The sequence below is a fragment of the Varroa jacobsoni genome, unplaced genomic scaffold (assembly GCF_002532875.2).
Source record: "Varroa jacobsoni isolate VJ856 unplaced genomic scaffold, vjacob_1.0 scaffold_979, whole genome shotgun sequence".
Lineage (NCBI taxonomy): Eukaryota > Metazoa > Arthropoda > Arachnida > Mesostigmata > Varroidae > Varroa > Varroa jacobsoni.
In genome coordinates, this window is record NW_019213881.1 from 151,874 (window position 1) to 177,566 (window position 25,693).

The window sequence follows — 25,693 nt, forward strand, 5'->3', positions numbered from 1 at the left end:
GATTGCCCGCTGGTAAAACTTAAGCTAGTAAGTGTCTGTATTGGACTAATGCATAGTCGAGGTTTGGGCTAGACGAGCCATGCCAGTTTGCATATATGTGACCTGAAAATGGCTCATTAATAACTGCTCCTGGCAATATGCTGTTACACATTTCTGGCATATGGAAAATTACAAGGACTAAATCATAGTTGGCTTTTAAATGGCAATTGCTACCAGGTTTTATGAGGGATATTAGCTAAATATTATACGTAGTTTAAATAGCTTTCAATTCGATCTTGGTAGACGGACATTTCAAAAATAACTTATGCAAGGGTCATCACCATATAAGGACGAGACAAAATTGAAAACTCGATTCACTATATTGCAATGCCCAGTGATGTCTTTATATTTCATGGACGAGGATTATATATATATGGGAATACGATAATTTATCGGGTTTATCGAAGAGGTTAGTGAGAAAGTCGTGTAGTCCGGTCGGACAATAACTGAGCTCAACAGAAAAATGAAGTGTTGTTAAGGTCATCACCTTATTGTGTGTTGAAAAGCTTAATAACACAAACTGTATTTATTTGATGTAATGATAAATCGTACTTATGAGTACTTATGAGCCGGAACGTCCCTTGGAAGAGATGTTCCTACCGCTGGCTAATCAGTTATTAATTCTGTAACCCCACAGTGTGACGTACTTTCTCGAAGTAATGTTTTAGCTTTCTTTAAAAGCTGTTATAATAATTTAATAATAACAAGAAGGTAGCATTACAACTGCGATCGGTTGTAAATAGATTTTCTTCGATACTTATTTCTTACGGACGTCTGAATAATGTTTTAACCAGAACCGTAAAGAAATACTCTATTTAGCAGAAAATGCTCTTCGTCTTCTAGAAGATTATATACTAAAACTATGAATCTACTTACATGTCGAATGTCCTATATTTTGATGTGTATCAGAATGGCAGAGCATTCAAAGTAAAGATTAGCTATTATTATTATTACTATTAGAGCTGGTTTCGTAATTCATCTTTACGTTCAGTAAGTGAATATCAAGTTATGCAAATCAGATCAAACGAGGCAAAAGATGCAATCTTTACAGATAGCAACTATTTTTCAGTTTGGTTTGCTTGAATCTCATACGCAAAAAATCAGCCAGCCATAGTACATTTATATATGTATATGATTTCGAATGTACTGACGGTGTGCATAACGTTGGTTCACTACAAGAGCCGAGAATGATATTAGGTGATAAATAGTAAATAATAACTAATATTGTGGATTGTATTCACACAATTTTTGGAACTTATACCCCCCCCTCCCCCCCACCATGCCCCCTCTCCTCCTCCTATCTTAGCTAAATTCTACCTTAAGGGAGTAATCATGCGTCACTTTCTACTTGTTTTTTAAAAGTTAGTTCTGCTCGTGATATCCAGCCTATCGAGTATGCTGGAGCTGCGATGTTGGCCAAGGAACTGCACCAGCCTCTTTTCTGATCATAATTGGCCCATTTGGTTGACTGATTTGTGTACCCAGTTAGGGTACTCCGAGCTCCAATTCGCCGATTGAGGTGAGTCTGTTAATAACAGTAGTTCTCGTACGACGTATACACCACAAAGCGTTTTTGTTGACACGTTTGACGTGTTGATCCTTATAACAGATCGCTATCACTACAATGGTGTTAATAGGCTCTACTTGGAAACAGAAGTAGAAGCCATAAGTGTAAGAAGATGTATTAAAATCATTATAAATTTTAATTTACATTTTCTTACTCCTAGTACTATAACCATTCTCTCATGATAAGGTTAAGCTAAGTTAAGCCAGCAATCGAAGCTGACTTCTATAATTTCCATTTCAGCCATTTCTTGTTCATGTGTCTCTTGGGGATCGCGTTGCGTTACCTTATGCCATCGTTTTCCGATGTTCCCGCTCATTGCGCGAAATGTATAGACTCATTTAATCATATAAAAATGCAATGTGTGTTGTGTGTCACTAGCTCTAAACAGTTCAATTTATAACTAACACATGTTGTACTAGGCAGACCGTAGAAGATGCCAGCACGCTGCCCTTTACATAGCCTTTAATCTACTGGCATTTTTGCAAAGGGATCAGGCCCGACGCAAAGGCGAATACAGTTCTAAAAGAACAAGCTTTTCTTTCGAGCTAGCAATGGCAGCAGCTCATGCGGCGCACCACATGAATGCTTACGAAGGCATTCTACGTGTGCCATTATATAATGGCAAAAATCCGAAAGTGAAATTTCTGAATTGAGCGCGATGATATATGACCAGCTTGCTTACCTATGTAAAGTTTGAATAAGTATATCGTGCAAAATGATCCACTCAATGTTGGTGTCTTTGTTGAAGTGATGAGCAAAAAATAATTGTCCTGTCGAAGGTTAACAGCATAAACTGTTTCTGGCGTCGTATCAACTCAAGCAAAATCTGTGCGTGCAGCGTGTCAAGGCGGGTAGTCTAACTGGAACACTCGATGACTCGATCTGCAGGAGTTGGTCTCGAAACGGTCTAATAAATACTGGTCTTCTTTCATAACGAAACATTTTCTGCTAGAAACAAACCTTCAAGGACCTCATCTGTAGCCTCGTGAAAATCGTTTGCCCACTTACCGCTATATAGCATGTCTGCTAAAAAGCTTCACCCGAGAATACAAGGTCGTTGTCTATAGTCGCCAATCGTCGTAGACAAGATTTCGGTAACCCGGAAAACTCAGCCGAGAGGCTGACAATCGGATGTCTTGTCAATAGAACGAGATAATTACAGAGCTTCAATGGAAACTGCTAGCACATGGTGGCGAGCAGCTCTTGTATCTCCAAGGTGCCCAAAATGGTTATAATGGCTTGCGGTTTATCTGCGAAGTGTGTGCGTAGCGACAACAAGGAGAAATAGCAAGTGGCAGTCGGCGTTCCTGTTCCATTCAAATTAGTAGTTGAGCCATAATAATACAGCTGTAATATTAAGGTAACAGGCATTTCTATTTGTGAAATTCATTGGTTAATATTGTACTAAAGTAATAGCGAAATCTATAGTCATAAATAATTGTAATAGCTTCCTTTACAAAGATTTGTTTGAAAACCGTAGCAAAAATCACCGAAAAAAATGTGTTTTCTTCATGTACCGTCAGTTGGTGTTACTGCTAGATTGCTCTGTAAACTGAACGGTAAGCTACTTGATTTACCAACCCTTCTATTAACATTAATATCATTATTAATAACCACCAATTGGGTTCGACGGTATCAACGTAGGGAAGTTCGTTTCTTCATTTGAAACGAAAAGGAAAAACATGACGGTCGTGACCGCACTCGTCCGCGCACAGGAAATAGCTATTGCCAAAAAAGGTAGAAAGGCACATTTACCAGTCATCCGGCGAAAACTAGTTTGGTCACTACAAGCATTTTGCTCCCCTTTTTTCATCAATAGAAACAGAAGGGTCGTACATATAAATTCACAATTTTTTCGAACATGCTTTGCAACGACGCGATCTGCACACTAATTACAGCAACATCTTTATCGATTTTTTGTAAAACATGCGTATATAAGAATAACTGTCAGAGCGTTCTAAACATTTTGTTGTTGTTATTGGTCAGTTTCCACACTTTCCGCGGCCTAATAAACCCTCTTGACTGATTAAGAGACAGATACTATCAAGAACTGACTGCGATATTGATAGAATTCTCTAATCAATTACGTTCTATTGTTCAATACATCATAAACTCACTGTGGAACTTCCCGTGGATATCAAGACAGATAACTACGTTCCACGACTTTCCGTATATGCGCTAATGACCTCATTTAGCAATTGATTTGTTTTATTCACAATTTTTTCTTTAAATTTTGATTTGCAATTCGGAAACTGGCGGAGCTGAAAGCTTTCAAAGATTTTTACAAGATACGTACTCAAGTCTCGCCGTGTATATGCAGGCTATATGAGAAGGGTCGCTCTCAACCCAGCTATATAGATCCACGTATGTTCTCATTGTCTACGCTGTTGTTTATAATTCGACCGCTAAAACAGCCAGTGAATCTGCACATGGCTGAATAGAATATCTTCGACACCCGAAATTAGATAAGATACGGTAATAAGACTGTCCGTACACAGTGCGTTTCTTTACAATTAGCAAAGGTGCCGCGCTCCGAAGTTTCTCACTATTCAGCCAACCACTGGGGCGAATGTCTTCACCACGTCACATAAGCTGTTGCAGCGTGGTTCTAAGATTCCACCTAAAAAAGAATAAAGTACAACTTGCACTTATCTATATATGCAACTGTTTATTCTGCAGACGAACCCTGATTTTTTTTGGGTCATTTGTGAAGCTGTTTGTTCAAGCTAGGTGCATTTGTCACAGCAGACATTTATTTGCGTTTTGCCACCGAGCATGATTGCACAGCAGCAAAGACTACTATCCGTTGCCGCTGTAGCTGCGACTGTCGTTCCGCGGATTAAACAGCAGCACCAGGAATTATGTCACGGTCACAGCCATAGACACATGCATAAACAAAGGCAAACACCCAAAATTTAGAAGAAACAATATCAAAATGTGTGTAACTTCCGCCCCGGCAATTGACTATACGTACAGACGGTGACGGGTTGGCGCCGGATACCTTCACTGTCTTGACCAGTTACTGACGCTGCGACTTTTACTTGTTAATAATGATGATGAAGATGATGATGCTGATTATGTGTATGGTGTTAATGACTGAGTCGCCTTCTGTCCGGCAGGGTCGAAGTGTGCGTCTCCACTTCTGGGGACAAAACAAGCAACAGAGTCAATGTTATTGGCTATATATATATTCATTTTTTTTTTTACATATATTCATTTGCCTGCGGCTTGACCTGTTCTTGGTAATCACACGGGGCAGAGAGGGTGGAAACAATTGATTATCAGGTGTCTCGCTTAATTATAAATCTCGTACACTTGTGTTCGTGTGTCTGAACTAATGTTGGCGGATGTTTATTTGGTTGTCTGCATCTCTATTTGAACAAATTATAATGGCGAGAATGAGAGCGAAGGATAGCTGCGAATTTAATTCTGTCGATCAAATTGAACCGATTTGAGTAATTTGCTTTTTGCCGGAAAGCTTGATGTTAGAAGTATTGTGAGTATAAGATGACGGGGTTGTCTTGTCTTAAGGGTAAGAAAACTAATATTTGATAAGAGCCAAAGACAGCTTTTTATATGTTATTTTTTTGAAAGATGCTTAAGTCTTGTTTCTCATTTATATTTAGTCATTATCATATTAAACTTACTTTAACGTACGTTTTTCACCTGGTATACGCTGTTTGCTATTCTATGTGAAGAAGATCTGTAAGATGCTGTTTTATACTAGGTACCTCATTAAACCATATGAGCCTCTTTTGTGGGCTATCTAGAAGATAAGTCTGTAAAACTGGGAGCGATTTCCAATTAGCAATTTATTAAATACATACAACAATTAACAGCGTAGTTGAAGTCTACTTATCGAATTTAAGACATAAAGCTGATACATCGAAGACATAACTTTCTAAGCATGCACACTCTGGGAACGTTGTCTAAGCTGAACGTATTGATTGAATCTCACAATATGGAACGCGTCCGTCCAGATGAATTCATACTAACGAAATTTATCGTAGCCATCTGCTATTCAACGCCAAATCTCGCACAATTTGTCGCTGAAATCCAGCTGTGCATGAAACGGCCAGTACGAAATCACATTATATTTTGCTACGGCAACAATATCGCTCAGAATAGGGGAAATTAAAGCCGTTAGTACACAAGATCGCGTTCAATTAGAATGCTTCCAGTTTCTCATTACCTCATTTACTTAATTCTCTTCGTGCAGTTATACTCAAGTCGTGTCTAAACTAAAGTTCGACATCAACCAATACGTAAAAAAAATCGTAGATAGATAAATTTGCTTACGGTCCTCACGCTTGATGACTTCACTGCTTAATTTGTTTGGATCTGTGCCCGAACATTAATAGTTTCGTTTGTGATATCCGCAAGACAACGTTTTCTTTACAAATACGGTGAACTCATAGAACTAGCAGTAAATTCAAAACATGTTAAACACCATTCTTATTTAATTGTTTGTTGTCATCCATATAAATTCTGAGAATAAAAACAATATTACTATTATATTTCAGAATTAAGTCGTCTCCCAGGGGGGGGGGGGGTCGTAAACTTGCAGGACGCCTTAACGGCCCTGCGTATACCCCGTATTTGGTTTTTATCCATCTTGGCATTATCGTCGTTTTGCACCGTTGCTCAAAAAGAGGGTATAGCCAAAATTTTCAAAACTCTATTCACCGCAGCGTTTGTAGTGTAGCGCACGGCTCCGTGACTGCCGTTGTTTCCCTGTTGAACGGCGGTGAATTCTCAAGTCGGGGTCTCCAGTAGATAAAATTGTCATCCGAAACTAAGCTCAACTTTACGGAGTCGTCGCCAACATGCACAAATCATCATGCCCGCATGTCATCACCATAGGGGATTGGTCCCCGGCCGATATAGCCGATAAGGTGAGTTATGTCGACAAGGACGTTTCACATAAAGTATATTGCTTTTTTAATTTATTACATTATTATTATTTTCGTAATTAAAATAAAATATTTATGAAATAAGTTATTATATTACATATCGTTACATTTTTTGTTCATTATAAATACTTTTCATTTTTTTTTATCTACTTCAAACGCCTTTTATATGCATAGCAATATGTATAGCATCAGTAATTTAATGTCAAGGGTTTACCCCTACTAGGTCTGGCCAGGTGGACCTTGCTAGACTTAATTACGCCTTCTCCAATAGGCCTATGAAACGGCAAGGTAATCATATGCCAAGGGACCCATTTGCTAACGCTGGACCTACAATCATGGCGTGTTCATGATTACCATGACAGCATACTTGAAAAGATGAGCATTAGCCACCCAAGCTGCGCCGCCTCCTGAATCACCAAAGTCTGTTATGCCTAAGAAACAATTTTCCGATATAGTTACTTCACGTTAATTAGCGCGATGTGCTCACTTCAGGAGAAGACATCACGCTGCGAAACTTGTGGCGAGGACGAGGCGGGTTTATGGTGTTGTTTACATAGGGATTGCGGTTATGTCGGCTGCGGGGAAAAGCGTGCCGATCATTCGGCGGCCCATTTTTCCTCAAATCAGGAACATTCTTTAATGATTAACCTCAAAAGCAAGCGTATATGGTAAGTAACACACTCGCGAAGTTCTTTTTACTCATAAGTAATGCTTTATATAGCCAGATTCAGCAATTATTACCGAGCCGAGGGTCTGGTTCATAGAGTAGGATATTGTTCATGACTGCCCCACAAGTTACTTCAGAGGAAATCGCTAACTTGTGCCGTTGAATGCATTTATCTCAGAGTTCGATCATACACTGCCGCAATCGTATCCGTTGCCTTGCGAAATAAACTGAATTATATTCATTTTTTTCATCTAATTTACGCAGGTGTCATACATGCGAGGCCGAAGTGTATCTTGATAATAATGTTCCTGCTCCGTGCCGATCATCTTTGCATCCTGATATCGCCGAAAGTGAGCGACCATCCGACGATTTGATACAGCGACCGCTTGGTTTAGCCGGCCTTCAGAATCTCGGCAATACGTGCTACATGAATGCCGCCTTGCAAGCACTATCGAACTGTCCTCAACTTACTCAATACTTCCTCAATACGCCCATTTCGCCGCAAGTCATCCGTTCTGATGGACGAACCCAAAGCGCTAATCTCGCTGTGAGCTACAGTAAAATGATTCAACAGATGTGGCACGAAAGGCGACCGCCATACGCTGTCCCGTCCGGCGTCGCTTACGGAATTAAGTCAGTCTGTCCTGTATTTCGTGGCGCGACACAACAGGACGCGCAAGAGTTCCTTCGGTGTTTTCTCGATCAGCTACATGACGAACTTAAGCGAGAATATATCCCAAAAAGGTCCGAGCTCGACGACGCTGAAGGTTCAATGGTTAGCGACGCCAGAAACGTTGACCGGACGACTGCGGGTCTAGACCCAGCGTTAGGGAGTAATAACCAACATCATGAATTGGGGGCATCCCACCGACAACCCTTGACTCAACACCAATACCAACCCCAGCTTAAGCAGCAGTTGCAAGCGGGAAACAACTGTAGGGGAGACCATAAGAGGGGAGGCGATCCGCATTCAACCCAGCTGTCCCATAAACGGCATCTTCAGTCGTCCCGTAACGGTCGCAACAGCAGTGGCAATCGCCGTCGACACCGTTTACTTGACGATATGGCTGAAAACGAAGGGGATGTTGACGACGATGATGAAGAGATCCATCAAAATTCAGGCCTAGCGATTTATCACAGCGTCGGTCATCTTCACAGCTCTTGTTCAAGGAACCTGAATGACCTTGTGGTCGAAGTTGAGGACGATGAAGAAGTCGTTGACATCGAGGACGCCGATGATGAGGATGATGACGAAGAGATGCGTTCGCCATTTTACAAGGAAACGGGTGCAGGAGAACGGATAGGGGGAGCTACCTCCCATAAACATGCCCGGCCTCATGCTAATCATACGACGGATGATAGGCCTGGAGAGCCGCAGCAGCACGAGCTTGAACATCGGCAGATCCAGCATCAGCACCATAACCAATTGCAGCAGCAGCAAGGCCATCCACAGCAGGGCAATGCAGAGGACGACTTTGAGACCTGTGATTCGGGACTCAGCTCGGAGAAGAGTGAAGCTTCGGCCTCGGACAAGAATCACATGGCGGACAACCAGCGGGCATTTGAGACATCGCTGTGCAATCTACTGATGGGAGGCAAGTAACCGAAAATTAATGCAGTAAAGGACTGTTCGATAAAAACTCATACGAGGAGTATAGCATCATAGAAACGTTGTGAATGTGGTAACCTTATTAACTGGAAAATCATGGAAAACGTGTTTTTTGCGGAACTTGGCCAAATAAATAACGGCCGCCAACGCTTAAAGCGATGCTCGCAGAATGCACGATATAAAGTTCGGAACATTTAAGCGCTCAGAACTGAGCAAAGCATAATTTCTGACTCGCTTTTGTTCCTTTTTAATTTCCGTGTGTGTATATGTTTTCCTTTGCCTTTGTTTTGGTTATTTTCGGTAGAATTGCAAAAAGCAATTGCCTCCGCAGGGGTATCCGCAGTACCGGACGCAGCGGGCAGCAGTGTGCCCAATCCGAAAAAGCCTCAGGTCTCGTATAGGTCCATTATCTCGGACGTCTTTGATGGCCGACTTCTATCCTCAGTGCAATGCAGAACCTGTGAAAACATCTCATCGACGAAGGAAGTGTTTCAGGACTTATCTCTACCGATACCTTCGCGGGACCATCTTGAAAGGCTGCACCACGTGCCCCATCAGAGTGGCGACCTCAGTAGCGCGTCGAGCTCCAGCAGTCTGAACTCGCTGGCTGCCGCACAAATTCAGCAGCAGCAGAGCCTAACCCGCCAACAGGGTTGGATAGAATGGCTTTTTGGATGGGTTAGTCGATTGATTTAATCTTTAGGCTTTCTGACTGGCCTTCGGACTCACTCCATGAGAAAAACAGTTATGAAGTAACTGTTTTTGGCTCGCGAGCCCCTTAGACACAGTATTACAAAGAAGGCAGTAAAGTGGGCGCTGTCGGCTTCATTTAGACTCAGATCCTTTCGTTAGATACTTACTTTTTACTTTATGCTTGAGCAGCATTTTGCATTCTTTTAAACTAGAATAGAAAATATAAGGTTGCGTCGAAGAAGTGCGCATCGCGGACTTGGGCGCTTTGATCTGCTACAAACCAAACGAAGTGCACAATAGTACCTAATTTCTGTTTCATGAATCATTGTCTGCTGTAAATGCATATTCGCCTGCGCGATCTTTAACTCTGGGGCTCAAGCTCTGGGCTTGGGTATGGGGTCCATCGGTGTCGCTTACGGATTGCCTGGCAGCGTTCTTCTCCGCGGATGAGCTCAAAGGGGATAATATGTACTCGTGTGGCAAGTGCAATAAACTACGTAATGGCATCAAGTACTCCAAGGTATGAACGATTTTAATAATAGTACTTTAACACAACAATAGTAACCTAATCAAAGAAGAAGTAAAGCATTTTTCACAGATGTTTCATTTCTTTTTTACTTAGACTTGAGATAATTTATAACGTCGTCAATATTCCAATACTACTTCGTATATTATGATTTCATCACCAACGGAATCATCAGTCGTCAATTCACTATACCTTGGCTATAGTCAACTAATAAAATAAATCTGGTTTCATCGGGAACCGTAATTTAAAATAGGTTTCCTATAATTCCACGTTCTTTAAATTTAAACTTTGTCTCGGTGGCGTAGAAAACGTATGTTGAAGGCGCTGTAGTGAGGCCTCCCAACATCAGTAGCTCAGGTCGCTTATCCGTATGCGTATCGGTTTATACCGCAGTATCGATCTAAACGTTACTCATTATCTTAGCGTTGAGAAAAACAGCTGATTGCAATAATAAATGGACGCCAGAGGATTAACTTGGGTGTTTCATTCATTATCTATATGCATTTTCTACATGATTTTATTACAGTTGTTAGAACTTCCGGAGGTATTATCTATACATTTGAAACGGTTTCGTCATGAATTGCTCTTCTCGACAAAGATCTCTAGTCGTGTATCGTTTCCTCTTGAAGGACTCGATATGGCCCCGTTCACGCACCCGCAGGCCAGAGATAAAGTGACCACGTATGATCTCGTTGCGGTTATCTGCCATCACGGTTAGCTACAGTATCATTTTTTACACCAAACTTCTCGCAGACTAATTCTTTTGAATCCACGTAGCTTTAGAGATGTTCATTGTTTCTAATTTCAACGCACTCGGTATATTCATATCCATCGCGCTTATTTAAACCAGATGCTAGACTGTCTAGTGTAGCTATAAAATCGATACGTCCCATTACATATCCTAATATAATATGGTATTTGAATGTTTGTCTAATGCGACATCTAACAAATTCCTCTTTCCCTATTCAGGCACGGCAAGCTCAGGCCATTATACATCATATGCTAAGAATGAATACGACAACCAATGGTACGAATTTGATGATATGTACGTTACGAAGGTCGACCCCTCAGTGGTAGCAACATGTGAAGCATATGTTCTGTTCTATAGGTGAGTGGTTCAATTGAATTTGAATTTCGATTTCCACCGTTTTCCTTTGAACTGCTCTACGTGAACGGCCCAGCAGGCCCAGCCACCAACAAGTCCAACAAGGATCGAACAACAAAAAAAAAAAAAAAAAAAAAGCTTTCGCAAGCCGACGGCAACCATCCGAACCGACGTTATCCTAAGTTGTTAAATTGACCCGTACGTATATCGAATGCAAACACCACTAGAAAGGAAAATAGTAAACGACAGCTCATTCGATTATATGTATTAGTATGTGAACATGATTATTACACCTTTTTCGGCAGGTGATATTATCCAATTAGCATGACAGCGAGTACGACGCGTTTTTTTGTCGGCAACGTATTTAATAAATCATGCATTTTAATTGTTGTATTTACACTCATCATAATATCGGTATCTCAGGAAAACGTCGGAGGAAATGGCAAAACGTAGGGATCATGCCACCGATTTAATAGAGCGGTCTCAGTGTGAGCAACTGGACGAGACTTCACCTACGTTTTATATTTCGCGTCGATGGGTGAATCGTTTTAACACATTTGCTGAACCCGGACCTATTGATAATGAAGAGTTTGTCTGTCCACACGGTCGCCTAAACCCGTCTGTGGCCGACGGCGATCTCGTCCTATTTAGTCAATCTGTGTGGGAATATCTTCGGGAGACGTTTAAGGTACATCATGACAATGATACCTGCTAACATTAACGTCTGTGTCTCATCAAAGCCGCATGATAACAACGAAAATAGTAAAAGTAATGCAATCGTTTAAGCGAAATGAGATAGGCTATTGATTAATATGGTGAATGGTACAGTTCAGATATAATGCTTGCATCTTTCTGACGCTATTTACTAAAATCGGTAAGATTTTCAATATTCGCTGTGCTCCTTGAAAAATTGTACGACGTAACCAATTTCTGTGAGTGATGTAAATGCGACACACGTGTATCTACAAGTGACGTAGTTGACGATGAATGATGATATCACATGTATCTCTATTTGAGAAACGCTGTCCATGCGGAAGGTTTATGCCTTCAATATGATCTCAGGTTGGATAGCAAACATCCACCATTATCCGTTTCAGGGAGGTCCAGCCATCACCTCTACGGAACGGTGCTCGTACTGTCTAGACATTCAGCGAATCCTTCTGGAACGAAGATTTGCAAAGTTTGCTTTATCTGCTAGTCAACAGCGTCAACAACAACAACAACAGCAACAACAGCAGATAATAGCGGCCGACGAGAACATAGAACATCAGCAGCAAATTGGTTTAGCAACAGGTGACGTACAGCCCGTGGAAAAACGTCCTCAAGGCCATTACGCAGGCATGTTGGGAGCCGCTGTAAGCCAAGTCAATGGCCAGTTGACTGACAATGGTAGCCTTGAAACGAGACCTGGCTGGTCTTCCGTAACAGAAGCTACTCCGGCTGCGATGGAAGCGCGCCGAGAGGGACAACAACAACAACAACAACAGCAACAGCAGCATTCATTGATCAATACGGAATCAGAAGAAAGCGCTATGATGGACACTTCCGACACGGAGGAGACCCAACTGCTCATTGAGCAACGCCATCATCAAGAAGTACGACGGCAGCAAATATTGAGACGGGAACAGCAGCAGCAGCAGCAGCCACAGTTGATGCCCCAGCAGCATCAAGGAGCGACACAACAGCACCTACAAGCGAAAGTGCTTGATTCTGATGACGACAATGATGATGAAGAGATTCTTTCAGTGGAGCGACCGGTTTCCATTCCTATAGACAACCTATTAGAAAACGTAAGTAGAGGCCTAGATGAATCATTTAGATTTTTATCCCTAGACAGATAATTTGGCATCATAACATCTGATGACTAGTCGGTTGGCGCGGTTTGCTCCTCTCTGTCGTTTGTCAAACAATATTTATTCGTTATCGCCGTCAGACAGTCGATAGGTAATAAAGTTAGAAACGTCGTTTCCACGATAGTGCACTAATAATGTCTATAAAACCTAAGTCTAAGGATAGCTTAGGATCGGACGCAGAGGTACTTCGTTATATGCTGGAAGGGGGCAGGCGCCCGAAGCAAAATTCAACGATGGCGATACACCACATCTAACGTCTTCAAGGTCCTGCTGTCACCGTTTTTTTATATACTGTTACCATTATCTCAATTTACAGGTCGTGTTGAAGATGACGAGTGCCCGTGTAACGGACATGATATCCTCGCAAGGTTTAATTGAGGGAACCACGATCGCCGATATTCATCGAAATGGCGACGGACATCGCGAAAATATTGCCGAAGCAGATTCTGCGTTCTGCAGTCCCATAGACAGTATCATCACTCGAGGTCCGTACGGTCAATATTGTACGTTAAACACACGTCTTTTGTTATCTATATTAGGTACTAGGTGCATAGTGAATGACAGAACTCGATCCTCCTTGTTCCGATACTTCTATATCGAAACTGTTTTGCAAGCTATCGGCAACTATGTACGATTGGCACTCTTGGTTTCAAGCTGTGAACTTTTCACAGCGTAGCTTACGTATGATAATTTCAGATACAGATGAGTTTACTATAGGGAAAGGTTGTGTTGAAAACCTATTTATTCTGCTAAATTTAAGTAGATAATTTTTATATTAATTTATAGGTGTCTTTAATGGATCATGTTTTTATGTGTAGCGGTGTGTGGGAAACAAAAGGTCTCTGGCGAGTGTTGTACGCGCATTAATTGTAGCCTGCATTTAAACGCATTTCAGAGATTATACTACAACAGTGAGCAAAAAGAGGAAGAATTATTAAGGGTATATATGTGTATGAAGTCGCAAATGAGGTAACTTTGTACAAGTGCTAATAAAAGTAATACGCATTATGTTTGTACTTGTTTCGTATCATTGTTGCCGTTGTGATTTCACAGTATGTGGATTACATCGATATTGGAAATGAGAAAACGAATGAGAGAATCCAGAGTTCTAAAAATCAAACCCCAAGAAACGTGCAGTATAAAAGAGCTAGGGTCCACTCGTTTTATGCAATAGGTAAACGAAAAACAGCAAACAAATAAAGAAATGTGGAAACACAACGAGACGAAGGTAGGGAAAATTAAAAAATTACGGAAATGAGGTTTCTATTTAGATTAGGTGTCAGGGATTAAGAGAAGATTAACTAATGTTGGGGAGATTAAGAGAGAGATTAATAATTAAGGGAAGCTTCCAGACTTCGATATTTTCTAATGAACAAATAAGTGAAAAAATGAGTGAATGAGAATACTCTATCAGACGAGGTGGGTTCAAGGTTCGAAACCAGGCGTAGATCCGCGTTTGTTCAGCTGGCCGTATTAATGCAAGGCTTAACGAAAATAGAACCGGACGTAAAACTCGGAACCACTAATGTTCTGCTTTACGCATATTACGCCTCTTTACTCCACATACTCTAGATATCCTTCGAAATGCTCGAGCTTATTACTATGCATTCAGTCAAGTTCGTGCTATATTATTAATTGGTAATTGTTCAATATGTAACTGATTTACCAATCGCTAACCCTTCGTGTTGCCAAAACTACGTTCAAGAAATACTATATAAATACCTCTGTATAGCGTTGCACTATATTATAGACACTATATGACCTGTACACTATACAAAAATATTGTATGCGTGTACGTTTACAGACTTCTCCAGCCTCATTGGATCCACACCGACCGAGGTAATACCGCAGGTTGTGACGCTGCAGAAGACTTCTCCGCTTATTAACGGTAACAACTGTCGCGTTGCTCCAGTGACTACGCAGTCTATGTCGCGCGTCGCAAATGTCATCCCTACAAGCTTGGCCCCAACGGATGTTCCACCTTCGGGGCACACAAGTAACAAGCGTGCCTCGAGACACAGAAGGTCACGCGACAAAAAAGCCAAAAATAGATGGTAGCTATTCAGAGATGAACCTTAAGCATATCGATTAATTTATCGATATCCGTTTATCCTTGGTCGTCCACCTCTCTTTTTGAAAACTTAGTTAACTGTCGACAACGACAGCACTAGCAAAAGCTCCATTGAAGCTGTAAAGCAAACATAAACAGCTTCGATGCTGGTTTCATGTAGAAGTTTATTTATGGGCACAATTGGGATACGACGGAACTGAAACCAATTCTAGTGACTACACATATATATATATATACTAATGAAAAAAGTAGTGTTTGGCTAGCTGCGAGCTAGTTTTTTAGAGATCTATTATATATTATCCAATACTATCTCGAATAGGTAAGCTATAGCAAGAAAAAAAAGTTGATCGGATGGTAGATTTTGTCGCCAGACATTAGCGCCGGTGTCACTAGGTTAATGAGCTAACTAATGACGTAGTGCGTGACAAGACCCGTTTCGATTTGAGTAACACTAGCATTGAAAACGATCTAATTGTCCATCTATGACGTTCCATACTTTATATGGACTTCGTAAATACTTGCGCAGTTTTGCAGCAGAGTGGAATGTTCATATTTCTGGTGTTGTCTTCAAAGTCCAGACTCCTTGTTCAGCTGCCTTTTCGCCCCCGGCAAGGTTTTCCTCTTTGCCCAAGCTTCACCTGTTTCTTCTGATTTCCAGGGCAACCATGTGAATAACCTGACGCGTTCCGTACATACCAGTATTGACAGACAGATTGGTAACCTCATGATACTGTAATATTATTAATACTCACACATGTGAATTGAGCGGGAGAAACCGGCCCGACGCTGAACGCGCTGCTTACTGGCTTTGGTGCCGGTAGGTTTTGAAATGTAAAGTTGCGCCTAGAACAACAATAGTAACAGAATAGTAATAATCACAGCGGCTAGATAGGTTTGGCGGGACGAGTATTGATACGCTGGACGTTTATGCCGTACGCTGTACATGTGAACGCGTCCGTGAGCGAAAGCGTGCCGGCGCGAATGAATGCCGTGGAAGACTGCGTAATTCACTACAGGGACTATACTGGTGGCGACGGCAGATTGAGTGGGAACTGGGAAAATTATCGACAAAGAACGTCAATTTCAAAGTATTAAACAGTCGACTTTCCAATGCTACATCAACGTGATTGCTACCATAACCTTAACGACATCAACAATAACAAATGGATATCAAATGGATCGGAACGATGATGACGACCCTAATCGTATCGTAGATATCTAACGAAAGCGAATCGTTACCATTAGTATTATATATTAAAAGGGATTAGTCTTAAGTAGGCGTTTGTTTGGCGAAGGTCTGGGGGGGGGGGGGTAGTTCCCCGCAGTGACAATGGCTCGCGATACTGTAAATGAGACCAAACAGAAAGAAAAACGCGTAGAACGATAACATAACAACTCAACAAATATTGTCAGTGATGGCCTTTTCGCATCTGTGTCTGAAACCCAAACGGAACATAAGGGGAGAGGGTAATTGATATCTGCTTGATCGATTTGTTTTATAGTTATGTTATTACTGGACTTTTTGTTTTGTGTAAAATCGTGTCGAAGGAATAGGGACTGATTAGATTTAAGCAGCAGCAAGCTTGTTAATAAAAATATAGCGAACTATGGAACCAACACAAGCTTTTTTATCGCATAAGCAAAATTATCACTATTAAATGGTGGTTTCATTGACTTAGCACCACACAAGAAATGCTCCGCTCGAAATTCTATTTATTTGCTTTTTGAATTTAGGTTCTCCTCACAGATGCAACAGGTTTTAATGCAATGATTAGATTGGTTGCTGTTGACAGTATCTATATTTTTCTGTAGAATTTCCATTTTTGATCCATCAGATCCATACAGAAGGTTGTCATGGTTCGAAAAGACGGGTTTAACTAGGATGCCTGTGGATATTGCTGTGCCAGCGAAAAAGAAATAGAGGCACAAAAAATTTACACAAAAAGGGCACAGAGGAAATATTACTGAAAATTGTTTATCAAACTTAACGTAATTAACTGCTGCTATGTATTTAAGTCGATATTATGATGCTTACAACTTTAATCGCATTAATAAATTATAGTAGTAGAAATGATGATGAACGTTATCATGACTGGGGCAACCAGCGGCCGAAGAAGACAACAGGGAAGCCCGATGGCAACAAGTACAGAAGTCGATACTGAAAGCGATCAAAGCTCATTGCATATTGTTTATTCGGTATTATAGCTCAACGTTAGCAGACGAAAACTCTACCACTGAATAAAGTCATCGATGCGAGCAGCAAAGATAGCTATAGCTAAAGACGGGTTTTAGTCATAGTGGTTATTATTGACGACAATGTTAAAATCATTACTAATAGCAGTCAATCCTGATTAATAGAGAGGATTATCAGACTTGGTACCGACATGTTGAGAAGAAAAATATAACATTGTAATGGTTATAATGATTTAATATGCCTTTAACAATATAATTGGTTGGTGGATACAATATAATTGGATATGGTGATTGTTGCTATCCAGAAAACAAGAAATAAAAGCAATTGAGGATAGAGCGTAAATAAGTGGATGAACTTTTATAAATGTCGTCACATGAGAAAGAGATAAAATAGGCAAAATACGTTTCACTCAGTACGGCGCAATTTTCGAAAATTAATAATAGTACTTACGTAGTACAGTATAGTATTCACATCATGAAATACGTAATGCATGGAGCATAGTTCAGAACAAGACGAGCTGTGAGTAGCTAGGACATGTATACAGATGGTAAAACCTCTCACCCTTCCCTTAATTGTCTAGTCATTTAACCGAGCGTTTTGTTCCGCGAGATACGGTAAGCAGTGGCCGCTAGAAAGTCCGTGACACTGGAGCGCCAAGCACAATAAACGAACGCGTTGAGAACCAAACCTCTACGGGAAGGGATAGTTTTTCTTTTTCGAAGGAAAAACGAACAAAGGTACAAACCAGAAGTCGATCCGTCAATACGATACATTTGTTAGCGATGGGGAAAACCTGTACGAGTACGCATGCTAGTAGAGTGCGTGGGATTAAGTGTGAGTGCGCCAGTAAACATTGCTGCTATAATAGATGGTTGACGGACGAGGTTCTGTTGTTTGTTTTAATAAGACCGCTTGGCTTTTGTTTTGTTGTTTGCTACCATGCGAGCGAGTGCTTACGTTGGTGGCCGTAAAAGGCCAGATGACGATCCTAATCTAATTCTAATAAAGGCATACAAAATGGTTAATCGAATTTATCAAACACACAAATTTAGAAGTTGTTTTTAAATAAATTAGCATTGCTTTGTTTCTTTCCCACTTTCGCTTATAGTACGTATAAACCTGAACGGCGCGTATTCTCAGAAATATGAACTCATATATATTATATCAAAAAATTCGACGAAATTCGGCTGCTGGAGTGGTTTTAAGAACGGTACGTAGCAAGAAGCTCAATGATCTCCATTGACCTTCGTTTACCACAAAAAAAAGTGAAAAAAATCATAGGCGGTTATCGAATAACTCAATGCCTTTCTAAAGGAGCGTCGTTGTGAGCTTTTCTTACGGATACATTTTATGATGATATTTGGACAAGAGCTAGTAAACGCATAGTGATTAATTTGAGTAACTGAGTCCGGGGTTGGTATCATTTCTTTTATTTCTTTGTTTGTTAAACCTTTGATAGCTGGCTTGAGGTACAATATCGATAACGAATGCAGGTCAGAGGCGATGTTAGACCTCGTTACGTTTTTTCTTCCTAACATTCCACTTATACAAATAATTAACAGGGTCTATAAGTGTGCTCAAAAAGGTTATATATATATACAGTAGCACTCAGGAGCTAGTTCTACAGCGTTGTGCTTGTTAGCTAGTTTACCTGACGTGGTAAGACAGGACGGTGAATAAGAACAGATCGCACGAACCGTCAGCTCTTGATTGCTGCTATTGCTCGCTGTGCGCCACCCATCCGCAGTTAGGTAAGCAATAATAGTAGTAATAAATACTAAGCGTAGTAATAATGATAATATTATAAGTAATAACAACGAGCGAAACAACTTGTATGCGGATGTCAAATACGCCGTAAAAGACGTGTTAATAAAGTTTTCTTTATTAATCGTTACCGTCCTTGTCGTTTTTATGACTAATCATACGTAAGCTCGTCACCATTAGGAACAAGCGGAATCTGTCTTGTATGAAATCTATATATATAGTTATACCTAATTTTGTTTTGTGAATGATTAAAGAACTAGTTGATCATAGCGTTCCCATAATTTCATTGATTAATTTTTAAAATTCTTCACAAAAATTTCAAAGTTTGTATGTTTGTTGAAAATTCTTCTCGGTACGGTCTGATGGGAAATTTGTGTCATTACCATTGCACGTCACTATCATCTTGCACGTCGATAACGTATTCTGAAGAGCAGACTGCAATAACGAGGCTCACCGAATTAGCCAGTATTCACGATCGGAGAAGACTTATGTTTGGCAGAAGTGCATTATCTGTAAAATTTCCTAAAAGATGAGGTGATAGGATACGACAAAACGTAGCACGCTGCTCACGCTACTTTTCGACGAACCATGAATTTACGCGCCTAATGTTAGTGCAGTGTTAAAGACATTGCGTTCACATGTAAACATCAGACACTGTCGTCTGCACAGGTGAGACGATTCGTGCGAAAATCATTATTACAGCCGAAATATTTTTCACATATTCTATGTAATTCACTAAACTCACTCATTAAGAAAATGAAATAGTAAAAGGGAGCTACAGAGGAGTATATACCGGCGAACATAAACTGGACACCTTAAGAGGATCCGCCACACAGAAACGCCTTCCAGAAAGACACTGCAGGACACTGTTAGAGCCATATGAAGCTCGAAGATCAGTTCCATATCTGAGGAATCTGAACAGATTTTCATGCCGTAAAAAGCAATCTGCAAAGACAGATGATTCGGACGCATCAGTTACGCGATTACCTTAGCTAGACACTGGAATCGCGTAATGTACTATTCTGATCTCATATCCAATGAAATACACAGCACGCTGTTCAAGTTTGGATCTAAAATCGAAATTTATTTGCATCTGTTTTTTGTTTGTCAGTGTTTTTTTTTTTTTATCATTATTATATCTTTGTCATATTTTACGTCAGTTTAATTCAAATATACAATAGACTCAAAGCTATATACACTGCTATAATAAGGTAGACTTCACATAGAGCCACGTAACGTATCCGCGCTCACCATCATCACGATAATCGGCAAAACTAATATTGTCTGCGGAATTATCTCATTGTTGCCATTTTCACATCAGTATCGCTCACCATTGTTAAGAACACAGCTCCCTTTCTCAAACCCCTTTCGAGCTTCCCTACCCAATCCTTTCGCGCTGCTGGGACGGGATATACATTCATGTATATATATAAAAAAAAAGGCGAGGAAGTTATGGTAGCACTCAAATACACAAAATCATTAGAAAATGATTAAACGACCTATATATGGATTGTAGCCTTTGCTTGCTCCTGTCACGATCGGTGTTGCCCTGCTATGGTGGCTCTGAGACATTAGTGTTGAGTTATCGCATGACAATGACTGATTCCAGACACTAGTTGTTGCGGTATATTTATTTCGTTTTTTTCCCGATAAAGTGATCATATATAAATAAAAATTAATCGGAAAGAAAAACCACGCCCTTATTTTTTACTAGTTTTGATTAAGGTTATGTTGCGTGCGAAGGTACTGCTCGCCTATGTATAGTGTTATTGTTGTCGTTGGTGACTCTTTAATTGTTGACTATGAAATTACTGTTGCTGTTATCGTTACGGTTCTATTCAGTGTAATAATAGATTTAAATGTAAATTTTCCGCGCTTCTATTCCAGGTACCCTCCACCATCCCGGATGTATAAATAGATTCGATGCAGTGGTACAATGAGACAGTAAGCGAACAGACATTAACAAACATGTTTATTTCTATAAACGTGTTTTTTCAGCACAGCAAATTAAATACAAATGGAAATTTAAGAGACACAACTCTAACCAATGCTTACATACACCTCACACATTTACGTACACAGCTAGGTACCGATAGCTTCTTTTGCGTGAGGATGAACTCAGTGTGAGTGAATGGCGACGGTGAAGGAGCGGGAATATAAAGTTAATTAGTGACCTCTACTAGAATCGTCGCCGTCGTGGTACAGCTGATTATATTTTACTCTCTGTATTCTAATAAGCAACCCGGCTGGTCAATAACTGTTCGATTATAATTATTGTTATCAATATTACCCCATCGCATACATGTATATAGTAACGCAGTTTCTATCACAATGAGCACCACAAGGAGGTGTTCAACAGAGAGAACAGAAACAAAAAATGCTACAAAATCGAACGCCCATATATCATGTTTTCCGTTTAATCCCAGCCTGTCGCACGCACGCCTGCCCGCTTCCAATACCGTGGCACTGAACACGGCGAAATGCTGAGGGTGGCCTGAGAAACGGGAATAACTTGAATTGTTAGTTGACTGACTCCTGTGCATCTGAGGCCGTGAGTATTTGCGAAATACGTACAAGTATATGGAGTCAGCGTCTCTGGTAATGAGAAACGCTCGAGCATTTGGCGGAATTGCCTGCGTTTTAGCATTTCTGTGTAGGCCTCTGTTAAAGCGAAAAAACCATGGTAGACATAGAAGGGACGGCTACGGCAAGTTCCTCGGTTGTTTCTTGCCAAGTTCTAGTTGGTCAGAGCATACGGACCGGATAAAGCATGATTCAAGGGGGCATATTTGGTGTAGTGAAGCATTTTTTTCGCCTAGATACGGTGTGTTTATGTGCAAGCCCACGTGTACGTTTGTGTGTGTACGAGCGGTGAGGGATGCGGCGAGACTGCATGTCGGCTTGCAATCTTGATTAATTTGCTAACTATTTATATGATAGATGGACATTAATAGAATGATTTCGTGGAATATACGCTGTTGCAATTACTATTGTTCCTCTGTTGCTGTTCTTATCGTCATCGTTGTCGTGGGATCAGTCGTAATATTGATAATTTATCTATTTCGATGGTCATTAAAGCTTCTTTTTTTGCTTTTCCGTACAGTGCCTTAATTGATATCTGAAATGTAATGGCCGAAGTAGTATTTGATGTTCCCTCCTTTAATTTCTCAGTCCTATCTTCTGAGCTATTGAAGCTGCTCGTCCATTCCCCGTGCGTTAATAAAAGTCGAAGAGTTCCTACAAGGATCGCAACTGAGAAGTAACGGCAAAAACGGAACGCTCATGATCCGGTTTATTTCCTTGTGTTTTTTTTACTCCTTCTGTCTCGCGCTGTACTACATCGATCACCACTTGACACGTAACTGTTATCGCCGACGTGATCACTAACTATGTTTTTCATAATTAATAATATTGGCATCACTTCGTTATTTGCCTATCGTAGTAGCTATTGTTTCATATACATCCACTTTGTTTCCATCTTGACGATTACCGACATCTCTCCCGTCAGTATTACATATATATATATATATATTGTGTGAGTCTGTCAGTTAGTTCTTCGATTAAACGTCTTCCCAAAACCGCCATTGCTTTAGAATCCCATCAGCGTTCCAGCAGCTTTTTACAGTTCGTCATCTATCAAAAGATGGCTAAAGTGAACCTTAATTCAATAGCTTCAGCTCTCTTCTTTTTCATCTCAGTTCTCTTGCATCGATACACAATTACTAATTATTACTTTACCATAATTATAACATCATTATATATATATATATCATGGCATCATCGTTTAATGGTCACTCGTACCTGCCACTGTCATTGTTGCTACGGCGGCGGCGGCGGCGGCGGCGGCGGCGGCGGCTTGTTGTTCGCCTAATCATTCCGCTTGATTTGTTGTTACTGCATGTGGTTTCCACACGCCTTCTATTGCGTGCTATCGATATTGCCAATGAATACGGTCGCGGAACAGCGGCAGCCGTCATAACAGCATGAGTTGCTTGATTGAAAGAGAGGCAAATCGCATTCTGAGAATTTAGGGACGTAGATATAGTCAGTGAGGGGACGAGAAGCTCGCAAAATGTCAAGCTATAATTTTGTTTCGTATTGTGACTCGTTCATCGCCTCGTACAGTTAGTAAATAGTAATTATCATAAATAGTCTGCGTGTTCATGTTCGTTATATGCTCGTACGACCCTCCATCGTGATTCCATTCTTCTTGCGGTTGAAGTTATCGTTCGAAGTTCTATGAATCATCGGAATCACTTGTGCCACAGCGCATAATCCGTCGTTACGTCGTCCGATGAAACGTTACGTCGCAGAGTTGCACTTTGTTAACTATTTTCTCATCGTCGTCCGGATTCTAGTGCTATCACCTAATTATCGTTAGAATCACCAACGTCATCACCATCGACGCGGTGTTACCTATCGGCTATTTGTTTTCCTCGTCGTTATGCCTGGTCCTCATACAGTCGCGCATGAGTCCCACCATTTTGTCGACTCCTCGATCGCGCACAGATCTGTGAAAAGTCTCTGTCGTTCTTCTTCTACTTGTCCTCACCGCATCCATTATCAACTATTAGAGCTTTATGCTACTAACTCCTACGAACGACGTAGTTCTATTGTTGTCGCAAATCTCAGTGTCTAGAAACGACACGCCATTTTTAAGATCATTATGGATCTTCTCTTCGTGTTAGCGTATACCTAACATGTCTGTTAGCCAGCCACCGGTAATCGATGGATTATGACAAACCGCTGATTATTATATGTATATACGCTACTGTTTATATTATTACTACTATCAATATTGTTCTTTTTACACTTAGCTCTCTTGTAGAATATGGTAGCATACGAATCCTTTCATACTGAACCCGTCGTACACGTACAGCCCCTATCTATTATCTTCTATGTACATTAAGATTGCTTTTTCAATGGTCCTTTCAGTCAATCCTCTACACACCTATTGTTACTATCATTATCATCATTATTGTTACTGTTATCCACCTTCGACTCCTGTTCTTTTTCGTTGTGAGCGTATAGACAAAAATAGAAGGTGCGCAAGTAGATGTGAAGACACCCGATAGGAAAATTTCAGTGCTGTAAAACCGGGCACACGTACATAGACTAGTTTCTTCGCTGAAACTCATTATTTATTATCTTTTCGCTTATATATCATCGCTTATTTCACATGCACTCAGCTCTTGCCTCGTGAACTCGCTCATTCGTACGTCTGTTCTTGCTTGCTGGCAGTCACCCAACGGATAGATTTTGATCTCTTCCCACCCCAGATAAAAAGGGCATCGATATAGGCAGAAGCGAATTTTGCGAAGGGACCGTGAAATAACAATAATAGATGTCGTTAATGATCGCTACAGCCATAACCGTAATTGCCAATCATATTCGGGTCAACAACAACGGCTGTATTTATATCAGTTTGAAAGATATTGTATCGTCTTGCCTTTTGTCTAACGGCGAAAATGACGACAATAGCGGAATTCATTCACAGAATCAAACGGCAGAGGCAGAAACAGGTATCGAAACGTAGATCGTGTAGCTATAATATATATGTATGTATGTTCTGTTATATTATATGAACGCTCATATATGTGGATATAAAGAATTATAATCAGTATTTCTATTGTCAACTTGAAACATGTTGCATTTTATTCCTTTGCCGCGATCCCGAGGTTCGTATCCGTGTAAAATTTTCAAATGGTCATTTTCGCATGACCATTACCACTGGCCTGTCCTTTGCTGTCTTAATACCTGCCTGCAGTTGCCTATGCCTTTACAGGATTGGCCTTCTTCGTTTCATTACATCAGGATCTGCTGAAGTAGATTTTGTCATTCAAGATCTTACTGAATGCTCAGCCACGCTTAACGTTTATATCAGCTTCATCCATTCTTACAGATTTTTAATGGTTCCGTATGTATCGCTATATGGCGTTACCACCCTAACCTGCACATAAATCCGATTCTTCATCTGCCGAGACCAGCTCGTTGAAACAACGATTTGCCATCGTCGATTCATTCTGTATTACCGTAATTACTGTAAGACTACTATTAAAATGTTTAGTTAGTGCTAAATTCATTCGCAGTCGTTCGATCTATTTCTATCTATTAGAAAAGATCCGCAAACGATTCGTTACTCCTCGTTACCTGTTGCCTCGGTCATCAACCATATTTTCCACCAAAGCTTTCTTGTTATCTAGCTTGACTGCGATACCGTTCATAGCTGTCTATGCTTCCCTAAACATTATAATAAATGAATAGCACCCAGTGGATACTTTTTAGCATAGGAGCGGCGTATGGACAGATGACTCAGTGTAAAACTGATCTTTGGAAGATAACCCGTGATCGTTACGATCATTTATGGCAGAAAGAAATGGTGTTTCGAAGATACTAGATGTAATAAAATTTGATTAGAAGGTACCGGCACCGTGATTCGGCCGTTCCGTCTAGCCGAAACGAGCTACTTACTCAAAGCCACAAACATACGAACTCATACATTCATGCACAACGTATGTTATCATCGTGATGAATAGCCAATTTTTTGCCACCGGGTATCGATTCTTCACCCACTGCGCACGCATGATCGGCCCTCAGTGGAGTCCCATTGTCATTATGATGTTCAAATAAGCCTTGTATCAATTTTAAAAAGCAAGTCCCTGTCGTTTGTTCCTGTAAAATTTGGAATTAAC

General features: G+C 40.6%; 1 protein-coding gene across 6 annotated transcripts in view; it reads left to right on the plus strand.

Moving 5' to 3' along the window:
* The window catches only part of Usp20-33 (Ubiquitin specific protease 20/33), a 22,806-nt gene extending 3,675 nt beyond the window's left edge, over positions 1–19,131 (plus strand). Inside the window, exons 2-13 of one of the 6 annotated variants that reach the window (XM_022842285.2) lie at positions 1,402–1,558; positions 6,130–6,501; positions 7,012–7,187; positions 7,451–8,781; positions 9,100–9,473; positions 9,868–10,008; positions 10,541–10,727; positions 10,984–11,122; positions 11,543–11,807; positions 12,217–12,909; positions 13,289–13,475; positions 14,777–19,131. In XM_022842285.2, coding sequence (XP_022698020.1) covers positions 6,433–6,501; positions 7,012–7,187; positions 7,451–8,781; positions 9,100–9,473; positions 9,868–10,008; positions 10,541–10,727; positions 10,984–11,122; positions 11,543–11,807; positions 12,217–12,909; positions 13,289–13,475; positions 14,777–15,030 — 3,816 coding nt within the window. In that variant the 5' untranslated portion in view covers positions 1,402–1,558; positions 6,130–6,432 and the 3' untranslated portion in view covers positions 15,031–19,131. Of the gene's footprint in view, positions 1–1,401; positions 1,559–6,129; positions 6,502–7,011; positions 7,188–7,450; positions 8,782–9,099; positions 9,474–9,867; positions 10,009–10,540; positions 10,728–10,983; positions 11,123–11,542; positions 11,808–12,216; positions 12,910–13,288; positions 13,476–13,867; positions 13,989–14,776 lie in introns of those variants that run through there. The other 5 variants (XM_022842284.2, XM_022842287.2, XM_022842286.2 and 2 more) reach the window with 5 other exon arrangements.
* The last annotated feature ends 6,562 nt before the right edge of the window (positions 19,132–25,693 follow it).